This window comes from Cyprinodon tularosa, unplaced genomic scaffold (assembly GCF_016077235.1).
Source record: "Cyprinodon tularosa strain WSP-4 unplaced genomic scaffold, ASM1607723v1 ctg161, whole genome shotgun sequence".
In the NCBI taxonomy this organism is placed as follows: Eukaryota; Metazoa; Chordata; class Actinopteri; order Cyprinodontiformes; family Cyprinodontidae; genus Cyprinodon; species Cyprinodon tularosa.
This window is the reverse complement of record NW_024038449.1, coordinates 274,684-291,168: the sequence shown is the minus strand read 5'-3', so window position 1 is coordinate 291,168 and position 16,485 is coordinate 274,684. Positions and strand designations below refer to the sequence as shown.

The 16,485-nt window shown below is 38.6% G+C and overlaps 1 protein-coding gene across 2 annotated transcripts in view; it reads left to right on the top strand.

Annotated features, from left to right (window-relative positions):
* The first annotated feature begins 2,301 nt into the window (after positions 1-2,301).
* The window catches only part of ccdc186 (coiled-coil domain-containing protein 186), a 41,481-nt gene continuing 27,297 nt past the window's right edge, over positions 2,302-16,485 (top strand). For both annotated transcript variants that reach the window (XM_038280573.1, XM_038280572.1), the window contains exons 1-6: positions 2,302-2,449; positions 3,773-4,653; positions 4,742-4,868; positions 6,869-6,997; positions 11,472-11,684; positions 12,060-12,179. In XM_038280573.1, coding sequence (XP_038136501.1) covers positions 3,791-4,653; positions 4,742-4,868; positions 6,869-6,997; positions 11,472-11,684; positions 12,060-12,179 — 1,452 coding nt within the window. In that variant the 5' untranslated portion in view covers positions 2,302-2,449; positions 3,773-3,790. The remainder of the gene's footprint in view (positions 2,450-3,772; positions 4,654-4,741; positions 4,869-6,868; positions 6,998-11,471; positions 11,685-12,059; positions 12,180-16,485) is intronic.

Sequence of the window (16,485 nt, the reverse complement as noted above, 5' to 3'; positions counted from 1 at the left end):
AGGAATTTTTTAGGAACCATCCTCCTGGAAGTATGGCAAGCTTGCCATAGCCCATATGAAGTACAACACTCTGGATTACCCATAATTCCAAGTTGTGGTGTAACAATAATAATTATAAAATAATCAAATACATTTTTCTTTTAAAATCTATATTGCGGTTTGAAACATATATGAGCGTATTTTTTACCAACCGTCTAATGAACTATACACAGTTATTAACATAGTAATTAAAAGTACCACTGTCTGCTTTGCTATTGGTGTCGCGTTTCAACGGCTCACCATCATGTGAAATCTGGCATGTGTTGGGGTATAAATAAGTTCCAGTCAGCCATTTTAAAGTCAGGTGGGTTTTTTTAAGGAATTTTTTGCCTCATTACGTCAGCAATCAGATGTCCTAGTCCATAATTGCGAAGGGGGTCAACCAGGTGTCATTGACGGGGCCCGTAAGAGGCCGGGGGCCGTAAGCAACTGCATTCTCTGCTTACCGATATTTACACCATTGCGCTTTCTGTATGTATTTTGTATTACAATGAATTCTTTTCAGTATAGAGTATATAAGTATTTAACTGTAAAGAATCATACAGATAAAAATTATCTTTGGGTTCTCACCCTTAATCCTGCTAGGTTAAAATGTGCTATATTTAATGTTTCTAAGCTGGCTCTTTCCTATTGCGATTTTATAAAGATTTCCCTTCAGTTTGTGACTATAAAACCTTTTTTTCCACTTCTGTAAAATGCGTCTAGTGTCTCAAAGAGACGATTGTTAAATGTTTACAATTTTCATTCATCTTCTTTTTCCAAACACCCTGAAGCAGAGGTCTTCAGCAGGGGGTCCACAGAGGTACTGCATGGGGGTCGCGAAAATTTTGGTTGATTAGACTTTTTTTTAATATTCCCCTTCTGCATTTTTTTCCCACTAATTGAAATGTCTTTAAATGCATATTAACATGAATTCAACACACTGTAGTAAAGAGATAAATGGAGGCAGGAGATGTCTTTCAGTCATCAATGCACACATTCAGCGACACACAGGAGCTCTTTCAAGCTGGCCACAGTTTCATTCACAACACCTGTCCCATCAATGAGGAATCAGAATCAGAAATACTTTAATAATCCCAGGGAGAAATTACGTTTGTTACATTACTCCATATTTGATAGAGGGATAAGTTTGATATAACATATTATAATATAAAACATATAATTAGGGGGTCCCTGCTCCCTCTCACCATTAGTCTCTATCTCAATGTGACTATACTTTACTTTTTAGATTTTTTATATCTAAGGAAACATATTCCAGGAAGTTACCACTTTTTTCTTTTTTAATGCTTTTTTTTTGTACTATATACACTCTTTTTATATTGTCTGGCATTTTTTTTTTTTTTTTTTTATCTTTAATGGCATCTTGCTTTAACTCTTTTTACTCTATATAAGCTACTGGAACCAGAATTTCCCTGAAGGAGTAATCCCAAGGGATAAATAAAGTTGAGTTTATGTCTATAGAACCAAACACATACACATCCACTATCATTCCTAAGCAAGCTCTGCACTGGTGGGGACCACGTGATTATTGCTGGGCTTTCTTGTGTACCCTGAAGCTTTCATCCACTTTAAGAGTATTACAATTTGAGTGAAACCTGACACACAGAACTATCCTTGTCTTTCAAGTCTTTTTGATGCAAATCAAGAATGAACGGCTATTTTGCCTCAGAGGAAACAATGGCTGACTAAAAATAGTCAGCCACAGATACAATCAGAGCAACAAGATTAAATCAGCTTTTCCCATTAACTCTTTCCACAGAACTAAGGATGATATTGTTCTTATGATGCTTGAAGGTCTGTTAAAACAGTCCAAAGGGATATTCCAGTTGCAGCGTAAATGATTACATTTCTTGTGGTTATTCTTCATAGTAAACTACCTGTAGATGAAATGTAAACAAATAAAAATCTTTTGATTTTCTAAAAACATTTTGACACAACTGTAATATTATGTTTCCTTCAGAATCTGTGGGAGAACCATGTCTTTTTATGTTTAAGTCTGTCCTTTTTTTATATTCATATAAGGAAATAAAATATGTCATAATCCAATAAAAGCATACAGATAAGTCACTATCTGAAGTAAAAGGGAAGGATATAAAGAATGAAAGCAAAATAAACAATTTAGATGAGAAAATAAAACATTGTTACTTTTTTTAAGCAGAGGAGGCAAGGGTGGTTTCATTTTCATGGTTTTCCTTTGTAAATACCTGCAGGTGTACCTGTTCTGTGCTTTAACGTCAGAGCGACGTCACTTGTCAGCGGGCATTCATTGGTTTCTATCAATCTCCTTCTACTGTGGCCATATTTGTTGATGTGTCATAGCAGTGAGTAGCTGTAGCTGGGCGATCAGCTGCTTTAACGGGCAGTTCTGACCGTCACTGCACGGACATACACGATGACTTGTTGGGTTTTGGTGGGTATAAATACAACCATCTTTATTTAGCTTCACCCTACGTCATTGATGCATGCTAGCATTAGCCTCAGCTAACGTCTGTGTTATCATTTTTAGCTCAGCTAACTGGATAAAATAACAACATATGACGTTAAAACATGTCAACCTTGCCGCGTGTTCATTATTAAACATCGTTGCTTCTTTGTTTATTTGTTATATGCGGTTTAAGCTGATATAGTAGCCCAACAGTTAGCCCCGATGCCCTGAAGCTAACTGACAGGCTAGCATGCTAACAAGTCAGAGGGACAGGTAGAGCTAACGTCAAATGCCACGGAATGTAAATAAAAGATCAAACACTATAATGATCATCATTTGGCTGCTTATTGTTACAAATAATTAACTTTGTTATGTAATCGATTATAAAGGGGAAGTGGTAGATTTATGATGGTACTAGCTAGGTGTTGTGGCACGACACCTGTCAGAGGAGCATCATTATGTAAGTACTAGCTTAGGTTTTCACATAGAAACAGCAAAATGAGTGAAAATCAAGATATTTCACTCTGTAAGAAGATCTTTTGGGATAATATTTAAACATTGGTTTGTGTTGTTCTCTACTTGTGTAAAAGGATATGGGTTATTAACAGAGGATGGGCATGAAATGGGTGGGGTTAGTGATCCTGGGAGCATAAAGAGCTTTAGCTGTAAAAGGGAAAAAAAAAGGTAAATAAAAACATAAATTACTATTAAAGTTTGTAAGGCCTCCACTCACACTAAATGTACCCAGTGATCATTAACACAGTAAATGCTGATAAGCCCCTTTTCACTCTAGTGCTGGATAAGAGTTAATGTATTAGTTTTATTTTTTATTATTTACTTCTTTGCTTCAGCCTACCTACATCTGTTTGGGTGTAACTTTTTTCATAAAAATTCTCTGATTTGAGGCAATAGGTGAATTAAAATGTTAGGCCCATGCTGCAAGTGTTTCAGGTGTCGAATGAAGCCAATAGATACTGTAATCTTGAATAACAATCACAGCTGTGTGACGTTCTCTGTCACACGCCTTCCGGCAAATGTAATCCTGTCACAGGCGGGGCAAAAGACACACCTCTTTTGTGTATTGTCCCAGCTCTCTAGTGTGTCTGTGGACATTCTTCAGGTTTTTCCTTTCGGTAATGAATGATCTACGAAGTACCGATCAGGAGGATGCAACATATAAATAGCTCAGGGATACCGTATGAATGATTTTAAGGAACTTTTTGTTGTTTACAGATAAACTGTCATTAAGCCAGCTTGTTTTCCTTTTTTTTTAACTACTTTTTTGTTTTTTTGCCTTCTTGCTGCCAGATTTGAACATAAGCGGCAATGAAACAGCCTGCTCCCACTACAGATGCACAGAAAATGGAAGCATCAGATGATAAATTGTCTACAGAGGATTCAAACCCTAGAGCCGTGTTACGTACAAGTACATCAAGCGTTGAAGAAGAGGAGCTCATTTTTCAGAACAGTGGACATGAGGTGAAGACTTGCAATCAGGAAAAAGTGGAAAAACAGCTGGAAAGCGGAGATGGAGCTCATATATGCGGTGTGGACTATCATGATGAAGGAGAGACGACCGCTGATGTTCAGACTGACACACTTGGCCATCTTTCAAATGAGACTACCTCTGCCTGTCATGATGTTGCAGAAACCTCTCCTTCCGTTATCGAAGGTACAGTGGAGACCTTTTTGACTTTTGATGCGACATCTCAAGCTGACAGTGAGCAGCCGTCACAGTCTCCCACTGCAGACAGCAGCAGCAATGCTGAAAGTCCTTCACTCCATTCTGTCCAAAGCACTTCCAAAAGCTCCCCCATAGACTCTTCTACCTCTGGGATCTCTAATGGAGCCTCCACTCCGAGCTCAGACACACTCAGCCTCTCGCCAGCTTCTAGCCCACAGACCAGCTCTGGCGTCCCTCTCCCCTCACAGTCCTCATCAAGCCCCTATGACACTGATTGCAGTCGAAAGCTCATTTCTCAGATCCAACGCTCGTTGTCACAAGAGTCGCTGTTGGATGAACTGGAGTCGGAGCTTTTAGCTTGTGGCTTGTCTGAAAGGGAAAGCAGAGGAAAGGGGAAAGGGAGCTCGCCTGTCAATGGACTCCCAGCAGACCAGGACGGCTGCATGATGGTCTTTGAGAAATGTGTGCAGTACAAATGCACTCAGCAGGAGAAGGCTATTCAGAGGTAAATTATATAGAATAAAATCCTTCCAATGATCGTTTATCCCTTAAGAGCCCCTATTTTTAAGAAGCTTTTTAACCTTTTTGCTTAGGTTGCTTGAGGAGAACAAGAGACATCAGGAGCTGATCCTGGGGATCTGCTCGGAAAAAGATAATATGAAGGAAGAGCTGAAAAAGAGAGCAGAGACAGAGAAGCAGCACATGGGCTCTATTAAAAAGGTCAGTATTTTATTCTGTATTCTCCTTTCCTGTAAAGTAATTCTCAGCAAATATTTCCTTGCCTGTAGACAAAACCTAGGAAATCAAACAGCTAGTCAGACTAACTCCCCATTTGGAGTCATTTTGAACAGCTCCAAACACTTTCACTATAAACATTGAAACTTTGACAAGAGATTATTTAGTTTGTTTCTGTCTTCTCAGTGGAATGACTTCATAATGAATCCATCTGCCCTATCAGCTGCAGCTTGTTGGTCTGCTCTACGTTGGCTTTTTCATTTGTCATTTTTGCAGCATTATTGATAATCTGTTTCAGATGTGGGGTGCTGCTGCAGTAAAACACCATCTAGCAGGCTGAATTTCATGTAGCCATGCAAATGTTAACTCCACACACGTGGCAAATATTGCTTTCAACACAGCCATTGTTTGTGCTCTTGTGATATTAAACCATAAAGACACATCTTTTGAGATGATGTGTCATGGTACATTGCAATGCTTTCTCATATATATATATATATATATATATGAAGAAATAAATAATTTTGTTGATGAGCTGGATTAGTTTAGGCAGATTGATGCAACAGTCAGCTTCTCCTGATGTAACTTTAATCAAGTGATATGGACGCTGTTTGTCTAAGGAAGCCATTGCAAGCTTAGCTACTGTGTCTAGTCGATATCTACACATTAAATGATTAGTTTAGCTTTGGATTCTACAGATATGTATATATTTTTTTTGTTTTAAAAAGTGTTTTATTGCTCAGAGCAGCTTTTAGCCTTCATTAGCTTGAATGGTTTCTCCTCTTTTTTTACAATCTATCTCTTGTAATGCATCCGGCAGGTACAGTAGGTGTCATTAATAGTATCTTGACAGAAATACACTTTAAAAAGTCTGTGCTTTTTATGGAGAAGATTGTTTGCGTGTCAGTTTGCAGTTGATTGTCAAATGTAAGAAAAAAGTCTCAAACTTCAACCGCATCTGAGTTTTAGATTTGGAATATTGCTTTGCATGTGGTAAATGTTTACATTTGCATATCCTCAATCTTGAATTTCTGCCGTTTGGTCATTAGAATATAATCTGCAAATTGGGGAAGAGAAAAAATGTTTGTACACACAAATCACTTTGCCCCCTCTTTAAAGATCTGCTTTTTTGGCTATTTATGAAGAAACATAAACTCCTATGCCTCTTTTTTTTTTCTTTCTTTTAAAAATTGGGGGGGGGGAATGAGTGAAACAACAACTATGAACACACTTAGCCACTGTTCATGTTAGGTAAACACTAAATAGCTTGCTCTGAGGGTTGTGCAAATTAGAGAAGACAGAAGACAAACCAACAGATAAATCATGACAGCTGCATCCATCAATCATGACAGCTGCATCCATCAGTCTTTTCCAATATATTTTAATTGTGGTACCAAGCCATGTTTGACACGTAATTGATGATGTCATGACTTTCTAGCAAGAAAACATTGTATTTGAGAATATTTGAGTTGATTCTTTTTTTTAATGCAATGGATTTGTGCTCACTGGTGGTCGTCCTGTTTATGAGAATTTGAAATACTAAAACATTTCTTCCTATTAATGTAAAGACTGAATATTTTTTTTATCAAATTGTTTTAATTTTTGTGTAGACTTTAGCTTTAGGTGATTTTTTTTCCTACCCTTTTTAGTCAGTTTAAAGATGATTTGCAGCTTTCCAAACTGTTAATGTAAGAAAATTGTTTTTCATTAGCAAATATTTAATTAGTAACAATAAAAATCAAAGGTTTCTTTTTTAAATGTAAGCAATCATAACTCAGTCCTACAAGTAAATTATCTCTTTTACAAAAAAAAAAAAAAAAAAAAAAGATTTTTGCAGGTTTAAAAAACTAACCCCCCACTATCATTTCTTTGTGAAACTGATTTGCTTTCAATCCTTACATTCTACTTAAATCCTGAAAAGCAAGTTTGCTGAGGTGTGATCAAACAGCCGTTTACTCTTTTCTTCTTCCTCCCTGTTTTTGCAGCTGGAGGGGAGGGTGGAGGAGCTGCTGAAAGAGCTGAAGGAGTCGCGAGAGAAATTGATCCATCAGGATCAAGCAGCCAAAGCTGCTTTGCAGCAGATGCAGAGAGAGACCACTTTCAGGATAGAACAGGTATGGCTGGGATCTAATTACCCTGAAAATGTTCCAGTCTCACAGCTTGGTAGTCCCTGGACTGGACCCTTATTTAGCATTTCTGACTTGTATATGGTTTATGCAAAGGTGCACCTTGACCTTTATGAGCTAATTCCCACTATTCTCTATAATATCAAGGCAATTTCAAGGGCGTTGCTTTATGAAAGAAAATGTTTAATCCTATAATCCATTGTTCAAATAATTTACAAGTCATAGTTCAAGATTATTCATAAATTCATGCTTATCTCAAGTAAGTACTTGAAATCTGGTCAGAGTTCAAAGAAAGACAAAAATTTAAATATAAAAGAAACCGTTTAAAGCACTGGAGATAGTAGAGTTTCACCTTCCAACAGAATAAAGACCTGCTGGAAGGGAACAGCGTGAGCTACAATGGATCCGTTTAGACAAAGGCCTAGTCAAAGTCACGGTAAAAGCATTTGAGAATCTCTGGCAAGATCAGAACAGTTCTGTTCAAATACTGTTTTCACAAAGTCCTCTCCTTTGCCAAGAAGATTGGACTTAATCTCTGAATGTGCAAAGCAGAAGACAAATGCACACACAATGTTAAAAAAATATTTGTAAAAACTAAAAGCATTGCTGCTTATAGAAAAGCTATTTCTAACCATCATTTTGCTGCAGAACATATTGTAATCCTGCTGTTATATCAGCTGTGAATGTTTGTACAGAACTAGTAGCCTAAAGATGGAGGACCTGGAATCCTCTTACATCTGGGCCTTATTTCACAAAGCAGGGTTAGTGGAAATCCAGAGTAAGTACTGGGGGGGGGGGGGATTCCAGCATACCTTGGCTTTCCATTTTAGAAACCTAGGAAGCCATTACTCTGAGCAAAATTATGACAACAAATTACAAGTAACCCTAATTGTTTACTACTTTTTTTAGCTTAGATCTGCACAGGGAAGTGTTGAAAACTGTGTTTCCTTTTCAGAAGGAACATGTGGATGTTGTAGCACAGAATTTTGGAAGATATCTCTGTCCAGAGAGGGTTATTAGAACTTGATTAGATGTTTTATCTTTTCCAAAGAAACATCTTTTCTTTTTTTGTTTTATTAAAGACATTATATTTCAATATTTTCAGAGAGTCATAAGACTCATGTAAGAACATTTTGATGTTACACTGAGAAGATGTTCTGTTACAAACTACATTTTTTTGTTAGTGGCACCAATAAACATCGTCGCTGTACACATAAAGATTATGGTACGCAGAATATAAAAATTTATCAAAAATAATTTTAATGTCACATAGTTACCACGCATTCTTTAACTTTAAGGCTTTTTTTCACACTGGATGCTCAAAGCTAAATAGAAATCTTTAATCTATATCTATATTTCATGATTTGCTAAATCTTTTTCTAATTCCTATATCTATACATAAATTGTATATGTGTTGTTTAAGTTGTTTAATTTATATCTAAAACTTATATCCAATAGATAAATATACAGGGATTGGTGGACTAGTGTTTAGTGCATTGCAATCGGGTCCCGGAGGTTCTGAGTCCTAGTCCAAATCATCCCATAGGCTGCCACTCTGGGGCCATGAGCAAGACCCTAAACCCCACACTGCTCCCCCGGCGCCAGACAATGGCAGCCCCCTGCTCCCCAAGAAGATGGGTTAAGTGCAGATACTTAATTTCTTTGCTTTATACTTGTGACAGTGTAATGACAATAAAGTTGAATTCTATTCCAAATCTTAAAATCTAAATCTTGAAATGTGAATCTTCAATTTCCTGACTGATTCGACCCTTTAACAGTTGGATTTGTGGCCACACCCACAGAGCATAAGAACACCAATAAGGATAGGAGGCATTCTTGGAGGGACTCCACCCACTTTTCCTTCTCATTCCTTTTTTCTTTGGGTGCGGTTGGAGCTGTTAGATGCTCCTCCCGTTGCCATGGCGCATCACATTATCTGTACTCCATTGATGAGAATGTCTTGTATGCATGTGCTTGGGTTAAACTCAGTGTCGATGTGGCCTCTTTTGACACTAAAAACAGAGTAGGGAAGAAAAAGTAAAACTTCTCGGTGTGTCTGTTTCTTACTTGGAGGAGGAAGATGATTTCCTCTGGGCCCAGGTTAAACCTCTAGCTAAAGAAATAGTACTGGAGACATATTGTTCATCCTGATTTTCCTCACCTGGTTTAAGCCATGCAAGGCTCTCTTCTCCTGGCAGTTCTGTCACACTTCACAGTTTTTAATTTCACCCTTCAGTGAACAACACGAGTTAGATTGTGCTGCTTTTCCCTCTTTGCTTTCACCAATCCACAGTCATATTCTCACTTATGTTAAAGTTGATGATCTGTTAGAAATAACAGAATTTTCAAGTCTCTTAAATTAAAATGAAATAACTGTTTCCAACTCAGCTTAGACTGTTTTCTTTCTCCTTTCATAACATTTAAAACAAACTGTGCAGGTTATGCATTGCTTCCACATTCTGCTGGATGTAAAACTAAGCAGCTGAAGCCCAATCATTTTACCAAAGGCAGAAAATATCAAACCACAAAATGTAAAGGATGCACAGCAGACTTATAAATCCTGCTTGGAAACGCCACCCTCTTTCTGATTTTTCTGTTTGACTCCATCAAAATGAGTAAAAGAGAAAGAAGGCTCACGATTAAAAGTCCAGTCAGTTTGTGTATTCCTGGGGTCTAATCCTGCTGAAGCTCCATCAATGGTGCTTGGCTAGAAGTCAACTGGGCAGATGACAAAGTGACAAGTACTGTTCTTTTACAATGAAGATACCACAGAGGTAGAGATGGATTTTTGAATGCAGAATACCTGATAAACAGTTGTTTCCTGTTGGAATATGGCGTCTGTCACTGAAGAAATAAGGACTTTTAATAGGTTTTTTTTTTTTTATATTTAGTATCCAATTCTAATCTAATCCATTTTTTTGTTTAAACACTTAAAAACAACCACAGTTGAGCAAAGTGCTGTACAGAAAAAGAAAAGAAATAAATAGAACTTAAAACAGTACAGATAAAAAAAAAATTTAATAAAATAAAACAGCTAGAAACATGGGTAAAAATAACATTCACACAACTACATCAATAAAATTGGGTAAAACATAAAAGAAAAAAAAGATAAAAACGAAATTAGAAAAAAAAAAAAACTAAAGCATTTGGTCAAAAAAAGTAAATATGAGGGGAATCTAAAGAAATTACAATATTATAACATATGTGGTTTAACCTCTCAAAACCCACTAGGTTGTTTAAAGCGTTTGCAAATAATAACTAAGAATGCATGAAAATTACATTGGTAAAATGTTTACCAATATAGACATGTTAGACATCGTTGGAAAGATTAGATTCTCCACAATTCAACCTCCTAGTTCATTTTACGTACATAGCAAGCACCGAAGCACAATTAACACAGATATAACAGCATGTCAAAATGTACCATGACAAAGCAGCCACAACAAACAAGCATGTCTTTATAACTGATGTTCAAAAAAGACCTTTTATTTTCGAGAATTAAAAAAACAACTTTGAGTCTTCTTTGAACTGATGCAGCTTTAGCTTGATGCAGCTTGGGTGTTTTACTCACCCAATTTCCATGTATATATTCAGAAACTAGAAGGTGTTAGCTTTCAAATAATGTATCACACATGTAATTTGGGCTTACAGTTCCTAAGTTATTTGCTTTTCCATTTGGGTGCGCAAAATGGGTGAGAATTTCCCAAAATGAGGTGGATATTAAGAGGCTAATTTATCAGAAAGTTAACCCAAAAGTTTTTTTTATTTTTTATTTTTATTCCAAATTACTATCATTATTATTATTTTTATGATCTACAGCCATATCATGTTTCCCTCAAAAAAGGTATTCACATATTTTATTAAAATATATATTTTTTAATTTAATTTTCCTAGTGAAATTTTGCACTACTGCCTAATGTTGGGTTTGGTGAAAGCCGAGCTGTAATTGTCTCTCCTTTGTCCAGGCAAAACACTTCTGACCTCCTATTTGGTTCAGGAGCGGCTTAAAACAGGGAATATGACATTTATCGGTCTAGTAAGTCCATTAAGAAGAACTTATCGCTGTGGCTCACCGGTTTTGAAAGCTTTTTGCTTCATAAATTCTCCGATCCCTGTTGGTTGTGCTCCTGTTCCTGCCACACTTTTACCTTCCACTCAACTTTCTGTTAATGCTCTTGGATATAGCAGCCAGCTGCCCTACCAGGGTCACTTTGTTGCTTAAACCGATTGTTGAAGGTATCAGTGCTGTGGTGTCAGCGGTCTTCTCCATGGTATTGTAGAGTATAGCTTTTTCTTTTTTTTTTGGCTGCAAGCTAAATAGAATACATTCTTAAAATATACCTCTTTGGCTGTATACATTTATAGTTTAGTAAATAGAATAGACTGGAAGACCATTAGCTCATTTATTGAATTGCAGCTCTGAATGATGCTTTGAAATGAATATGACTGTCGTCCAACAAAGGTGAACAAGAAGTGTGATGAGGCGCGGCAGGAGAAGGAGGCCATGGTGATGAAGTACGTGCGAGGAGAGAAGGAGGCCCTGGACCTGAGGAGGGATAAGGAGAGTTTGGAGAAGAGGCTGAGGGAAGCCCTGAAGGAGGTGGACCGCCAAGCCCTGAGGGGAAATCAGCTGGCTCAGGAGAAGGGACGGCTGCAACAGCTTTATGACGCAAAGGTCCATAAGATTTGAATTTCTCTCCATTTATAGAATGCAAATAGTTATTTTTCCTTAGAAATGTCCTATAAGTGTTGTGTTTAACTACATATATTATGGATTTTGCTGTTACTGGATCATTATATGCTCCTTAACCTTAAAAACGATATTCGATTTATTTTGGTCATATTTATTGAATAGCATATTTATTTGTTATGACCGCTGCAGTCTAAATGCAAGACTAAGCTTGCATTTAAATTCTGTCTTAAGCCACATCAGTTTAACATGGTATTAAATTGAAAGCAGCCATTTGTAATCTCAATTAGCACTTATTATGTGACTCTATTTTCTCCTATTGTTGGTGACTTATTACGCTTCTAACCCCTTTGTTTACAGGAAGGTGAGGTTGGCCGACTGACACGGGAGGTGGAAAAGTTAAAAGAGGAGATCAACTCTCATCTAATCAAAGTCAAATGGGCTCAGAACAAACTAAAGAGTGAAGCAGATGCTCATAAGGTAAAGTCTCAGCCCCAATCTTAGAAGTCTGGTGTGAATGATTGAAATTGGTAATCAAGTTAATTACATTGTCTTTCATTATTTCATCACGTTTCTATTGAAAGGCGTATATCGACAAATTAATAAACAACCCTTTCAATGCAAAACCCCCCTTTGCTCTTAAATTATTGAAAAAAATACATGAGCACATCAACACAATGTTCAAATTTCTCTTTTTTGTTTTTATCTATTATTTAGGGTATTCACCCATAGTTATCTGTTTGTTTTTTTAAGAAAGCATTGATATTTTCTGGAGCTGTACACAAAAGTTAAAGTTCCTTTTCTATAACTGATAGCAGAGCTATGACAATAGTGCTCTTTCAGATGTTCCAGATGTTGTTCTCGTCACTCCCTCTTTACCCAGCATGCATCAGAGCAGACTTGTTGTTCGTGAGATTGACAGCTGTCACAGCATGCAGCACGGCAGCAGCTTCCATTGAAGCGCTCACAGAGCTCAGAGTATTAAGTTAAAAGTTCTCTTTTCTGTTGCCGTTGTTCAATAAAAGGCGAGAACATTATACTTTTAAGCGTCACTATATGGCCCATTTATTGATTTAGTGCGTAATTTAAAAAAGTTCCGATGTTGAGAGGACCGCGGCAAGGACACAGCCAGGTCTAATCCTAGCAGACTGCAGCAGCCCTCTCACGGCATAGCCGTCTCTGAAGTACTGCTGGCTCTGATGGCGATTTTTTGTTGTTTTTGTTTTTTTGTTTTATGCTTTATTTAGCAAAATGTTTATTTGATATGTGTTTATGTGACGAGTCAAGCGTGTGGTGACATCACAACTACACTTCTGTGCCAATAGACTCAGATTTGGGTTTTTTTCCCAGTTTTTTTTTTATTGTTATTACACAAGTAAAGAGTAACGAAATGAACTCCCTGCATTTAACCCATCCCCATTGTGGGGCACCCGGGGAGCAATAAGGGGTTAAGGGTCTTGCTCAGAGAACCAGAGTGTCAGTCTGTTGGAGTGGGTTTCAAACTCACAACCTCAGGATTCCAACCCCTATGCCCTAACCACTAGGCCGCCACTCCACATGCTATGTGTTCCCATTCTCCCCGAGTCCATACTTTTCTGTGTTTTTGTCAAGAACGTGCTTGGCAAGGACACGAGTCTGTTCTCGCGTTCTTGTGAATTAAGGAAACGGCCATGTTGGCCCTGAAGCTCGTTATCTGGACCAATGTGGGCTGGTTGAAGAATCTCTACAACGGATATGAAAGCTGACATTAGCGTCACTAACATCTGTGGTGCTGTCACATGAGTTTTACAGAGAAGGGATTTTAAGCTTGGAGATTTTGTGTCCAAACATCCCTCCTAACTCCTAAATCCCTCAATCACTATATGGAGTGGGGACTGTAAGGTGGACTTAATAGTGAACTCTATTAACTTACAGTTTGGACAGATGATCATTACTTTTCGCTCCCAGATGGTCGTGTAACTCCTCCTCCCTGCACGGTGCCTGCAGGGGCGGATTAAGAAATTTTGGCCCCCTGGGCCTGACATGGTCTTGGCCCCTCAACCCCCCGCGCGTGCGGGCGCACACACACACGCACCCACTATGCAAGAAATACTGTATACTGTGAACAGACATGCACACTGTCCTGTACAGAAGAGTGCACATACTACACACACACTATTAGGTATACCACACAGACACTGACAAGCACAGGTTTCACACAGACACAGGGGGAGGGGATAAATGGCCTAAAAATAAACATTTTGGAAAATGATTATTCCCACTTCAATGATGGTGCATTGGGTCATTTGAGAGATATTATGTATTGGAAGTTGGTAGCTATCATGAAATAAACCTCCCACCCCACCCAAAAAACTAAATCGGACATGATTTTTGCCCCCTTTTCCTCCCTTCTATCATTAAAAATAAAATAATATCTTAGGAAAACACTTTGGCATAACGGCAGCTGTGCAGCAAATTGAGGCTCAAAGTCTGTATCTATTTGTGGTTAAGCTTGAGGAGAAGGAGAAAGGTAAAATGATAACATGCATCGGAGAGCACCACAAAGAAAGGTGTAGGCCAGTTCATGGTACAAGGGCTGCATGAAGGTCAAGATAGCCCATTTCCAAGAATGCTATAGTGGCTGGACAGGCACTGGACATGTCCTGAACTCAGTGTCAGACGTGGCTGCCGAATACTTGGATGAAGTGAAGCAGCTGACAGATCTCATGCTGCCCCATCTGAAGACTGTCCTGGCCAGGCAGAGGATGGATGAGGAGACCTTCCCAATGGACCCTGTCAGTGAACAGGCTAGTAACATTGATGGCACCCCTGTGCACAACATTGGGATGGAGAGACAATGTGGCAAGGTGGGCTACAAACTGAAGAAGTTGGGCACACTGAACGCAGTCAATAGGTCAATAATTTTACAGAAGTGCCAGGAGCTTCAGAGGTTTCAAGGCAGCAGCACAAGCAAAAAGGGAGGTTGAACTCAACTGGAGTAAATTCATGAAGGCAAAATTCGAGAGTAGGGCAGATGAGAAACAAGAGATGGCTCAAAGAAAGGAGAGTAAGAGACTAGACATGCTGGACACACTGAAATCTTTTGATGGCCCCTTCACGATAGTGGGGAAGTTGAAAAGTTCCTTGTGGATGAAAGTCTGCACAAGAATGCAAAGCTGCAGAGAATGAAGCTTGAGGTTCAGTTTGCCAGAGAAAGCACCAAGCTTCTGCCTAAAGTCAATCCTATCTTCACAATCCAGGTGACACTTCCCAGAAATGGCGAAAGTGCAATTCTCCAAGTCATAATGGATACTTAGAATTTTATGGTGGTGGTAAGTATTCATGAAAACAGGTAGCCTAACATTAGTGAATGGGTGAATTCTGGAAATAACCTAAAAATCTTACACAGTGCACCTTTAAGCAAGGGGTTTCTTTCGTGCTTTCAATTTTGCAAAATCATCCACCACATCATTGAAGTCCAACTCTCTTGTCAGCTCACTCTCAATTGCCATTAGAGATAACGCATTTAATCTTTTCTGAGTCATTCTTGTGCGCAGCTCATTTTTTACTCTTGACAAAAGAGAGAATGAGCATTCTCCCTCACAGTTACTGACCGGTAGAGTGAGAAAAATCTGTAGCGCAATGTATGTATTAGGAAACGTAGGCTGTAGTCCAAAATGTATTATTGTTTTGAGCAGTCCTGAAGGGGTCCTCTCCTCATCAGTGTTGTTGAGCTGTATAAAAGATTTGAACTGTATAAGCTCCTGTCCAAGACTTTCATTGAGGTCAGATGGGTATGATTCAGTGAGAATCTTGGCCTTGTGAAGGACTGAAGCATTGGACTCTGTATCCAAAGAGAAAAGGACACTGAACAAATTGTTCAGATGTTTGTAGGCCTCCAGACGGTGCTTAAGGCTTGAACTCAGTTGATCAATAGAGGCAATAAATGTCTCTATTTGAAACAGTTGCCTTCCCTCAAGCACAACATCTTGGGATGCTGATTCATCAGCAAACTTTTTACGTTTCCTCATCCGTTCAGCCCTGTAAGATGGGGTGCCACCCAACATGTTTAAGGCTTTCTGCTCAAAATGATCAAATAGATCTCTTTGGGAGAGAACAAAGGTGCGCAGAGATTCCAGCAATCTAACTGCTGTACCAAGGTCCATGTCTGCTTTTTGAAGTTGCAGACTTGTGGCCTGAAATCTGGACAGAACAGTGTCCCAAAAGCCTGCCATGAAGGCCATCTCAAGTGAATCCAGCTTCCGCACTAGACTGTCAGCTTCAGTTCGTGTGTCTCGTTTCTCTGTGTCATCAGTGGAAATAACCTGTAGTGCTGCTTTTATTTTACTGTAGTTCTGCCACAGTGCTTTGGTAGATTCTGCACGGCAACTCCAACGCGTGTTGGATAAAGCTTTAAGTGTGAGATCTATGTTGGAATTGCCAAATACCCTGTCCCATCGGTGTGTGGATGCAGTTGTGAAGTTGTAAATAGACTGAATCAAGTCAAAATACTTAGAGACTTCATTTCCACATCTGTCAATGCTGTTGACTCCCACCAAATTCAAAGAGTGAGCTGCACATGGAATATAGTGTATTAATGGGTTGCTTTTCTTTAAGTGAGCCTGCAACCCATTATACCTCCCTGACATGTTGCTGGCATTATCATAAGCCTGCCCCCTGCAATTTGACAGCTCTAACCCTAGATTTTCCAACACAGACATGACACAGTTAGCCAAACTTTCACCTGTATGGCTAGTAATGGGCTCAAAACCCACAAAGCGTTCAACAACACTGCCCTCTTTGCTAA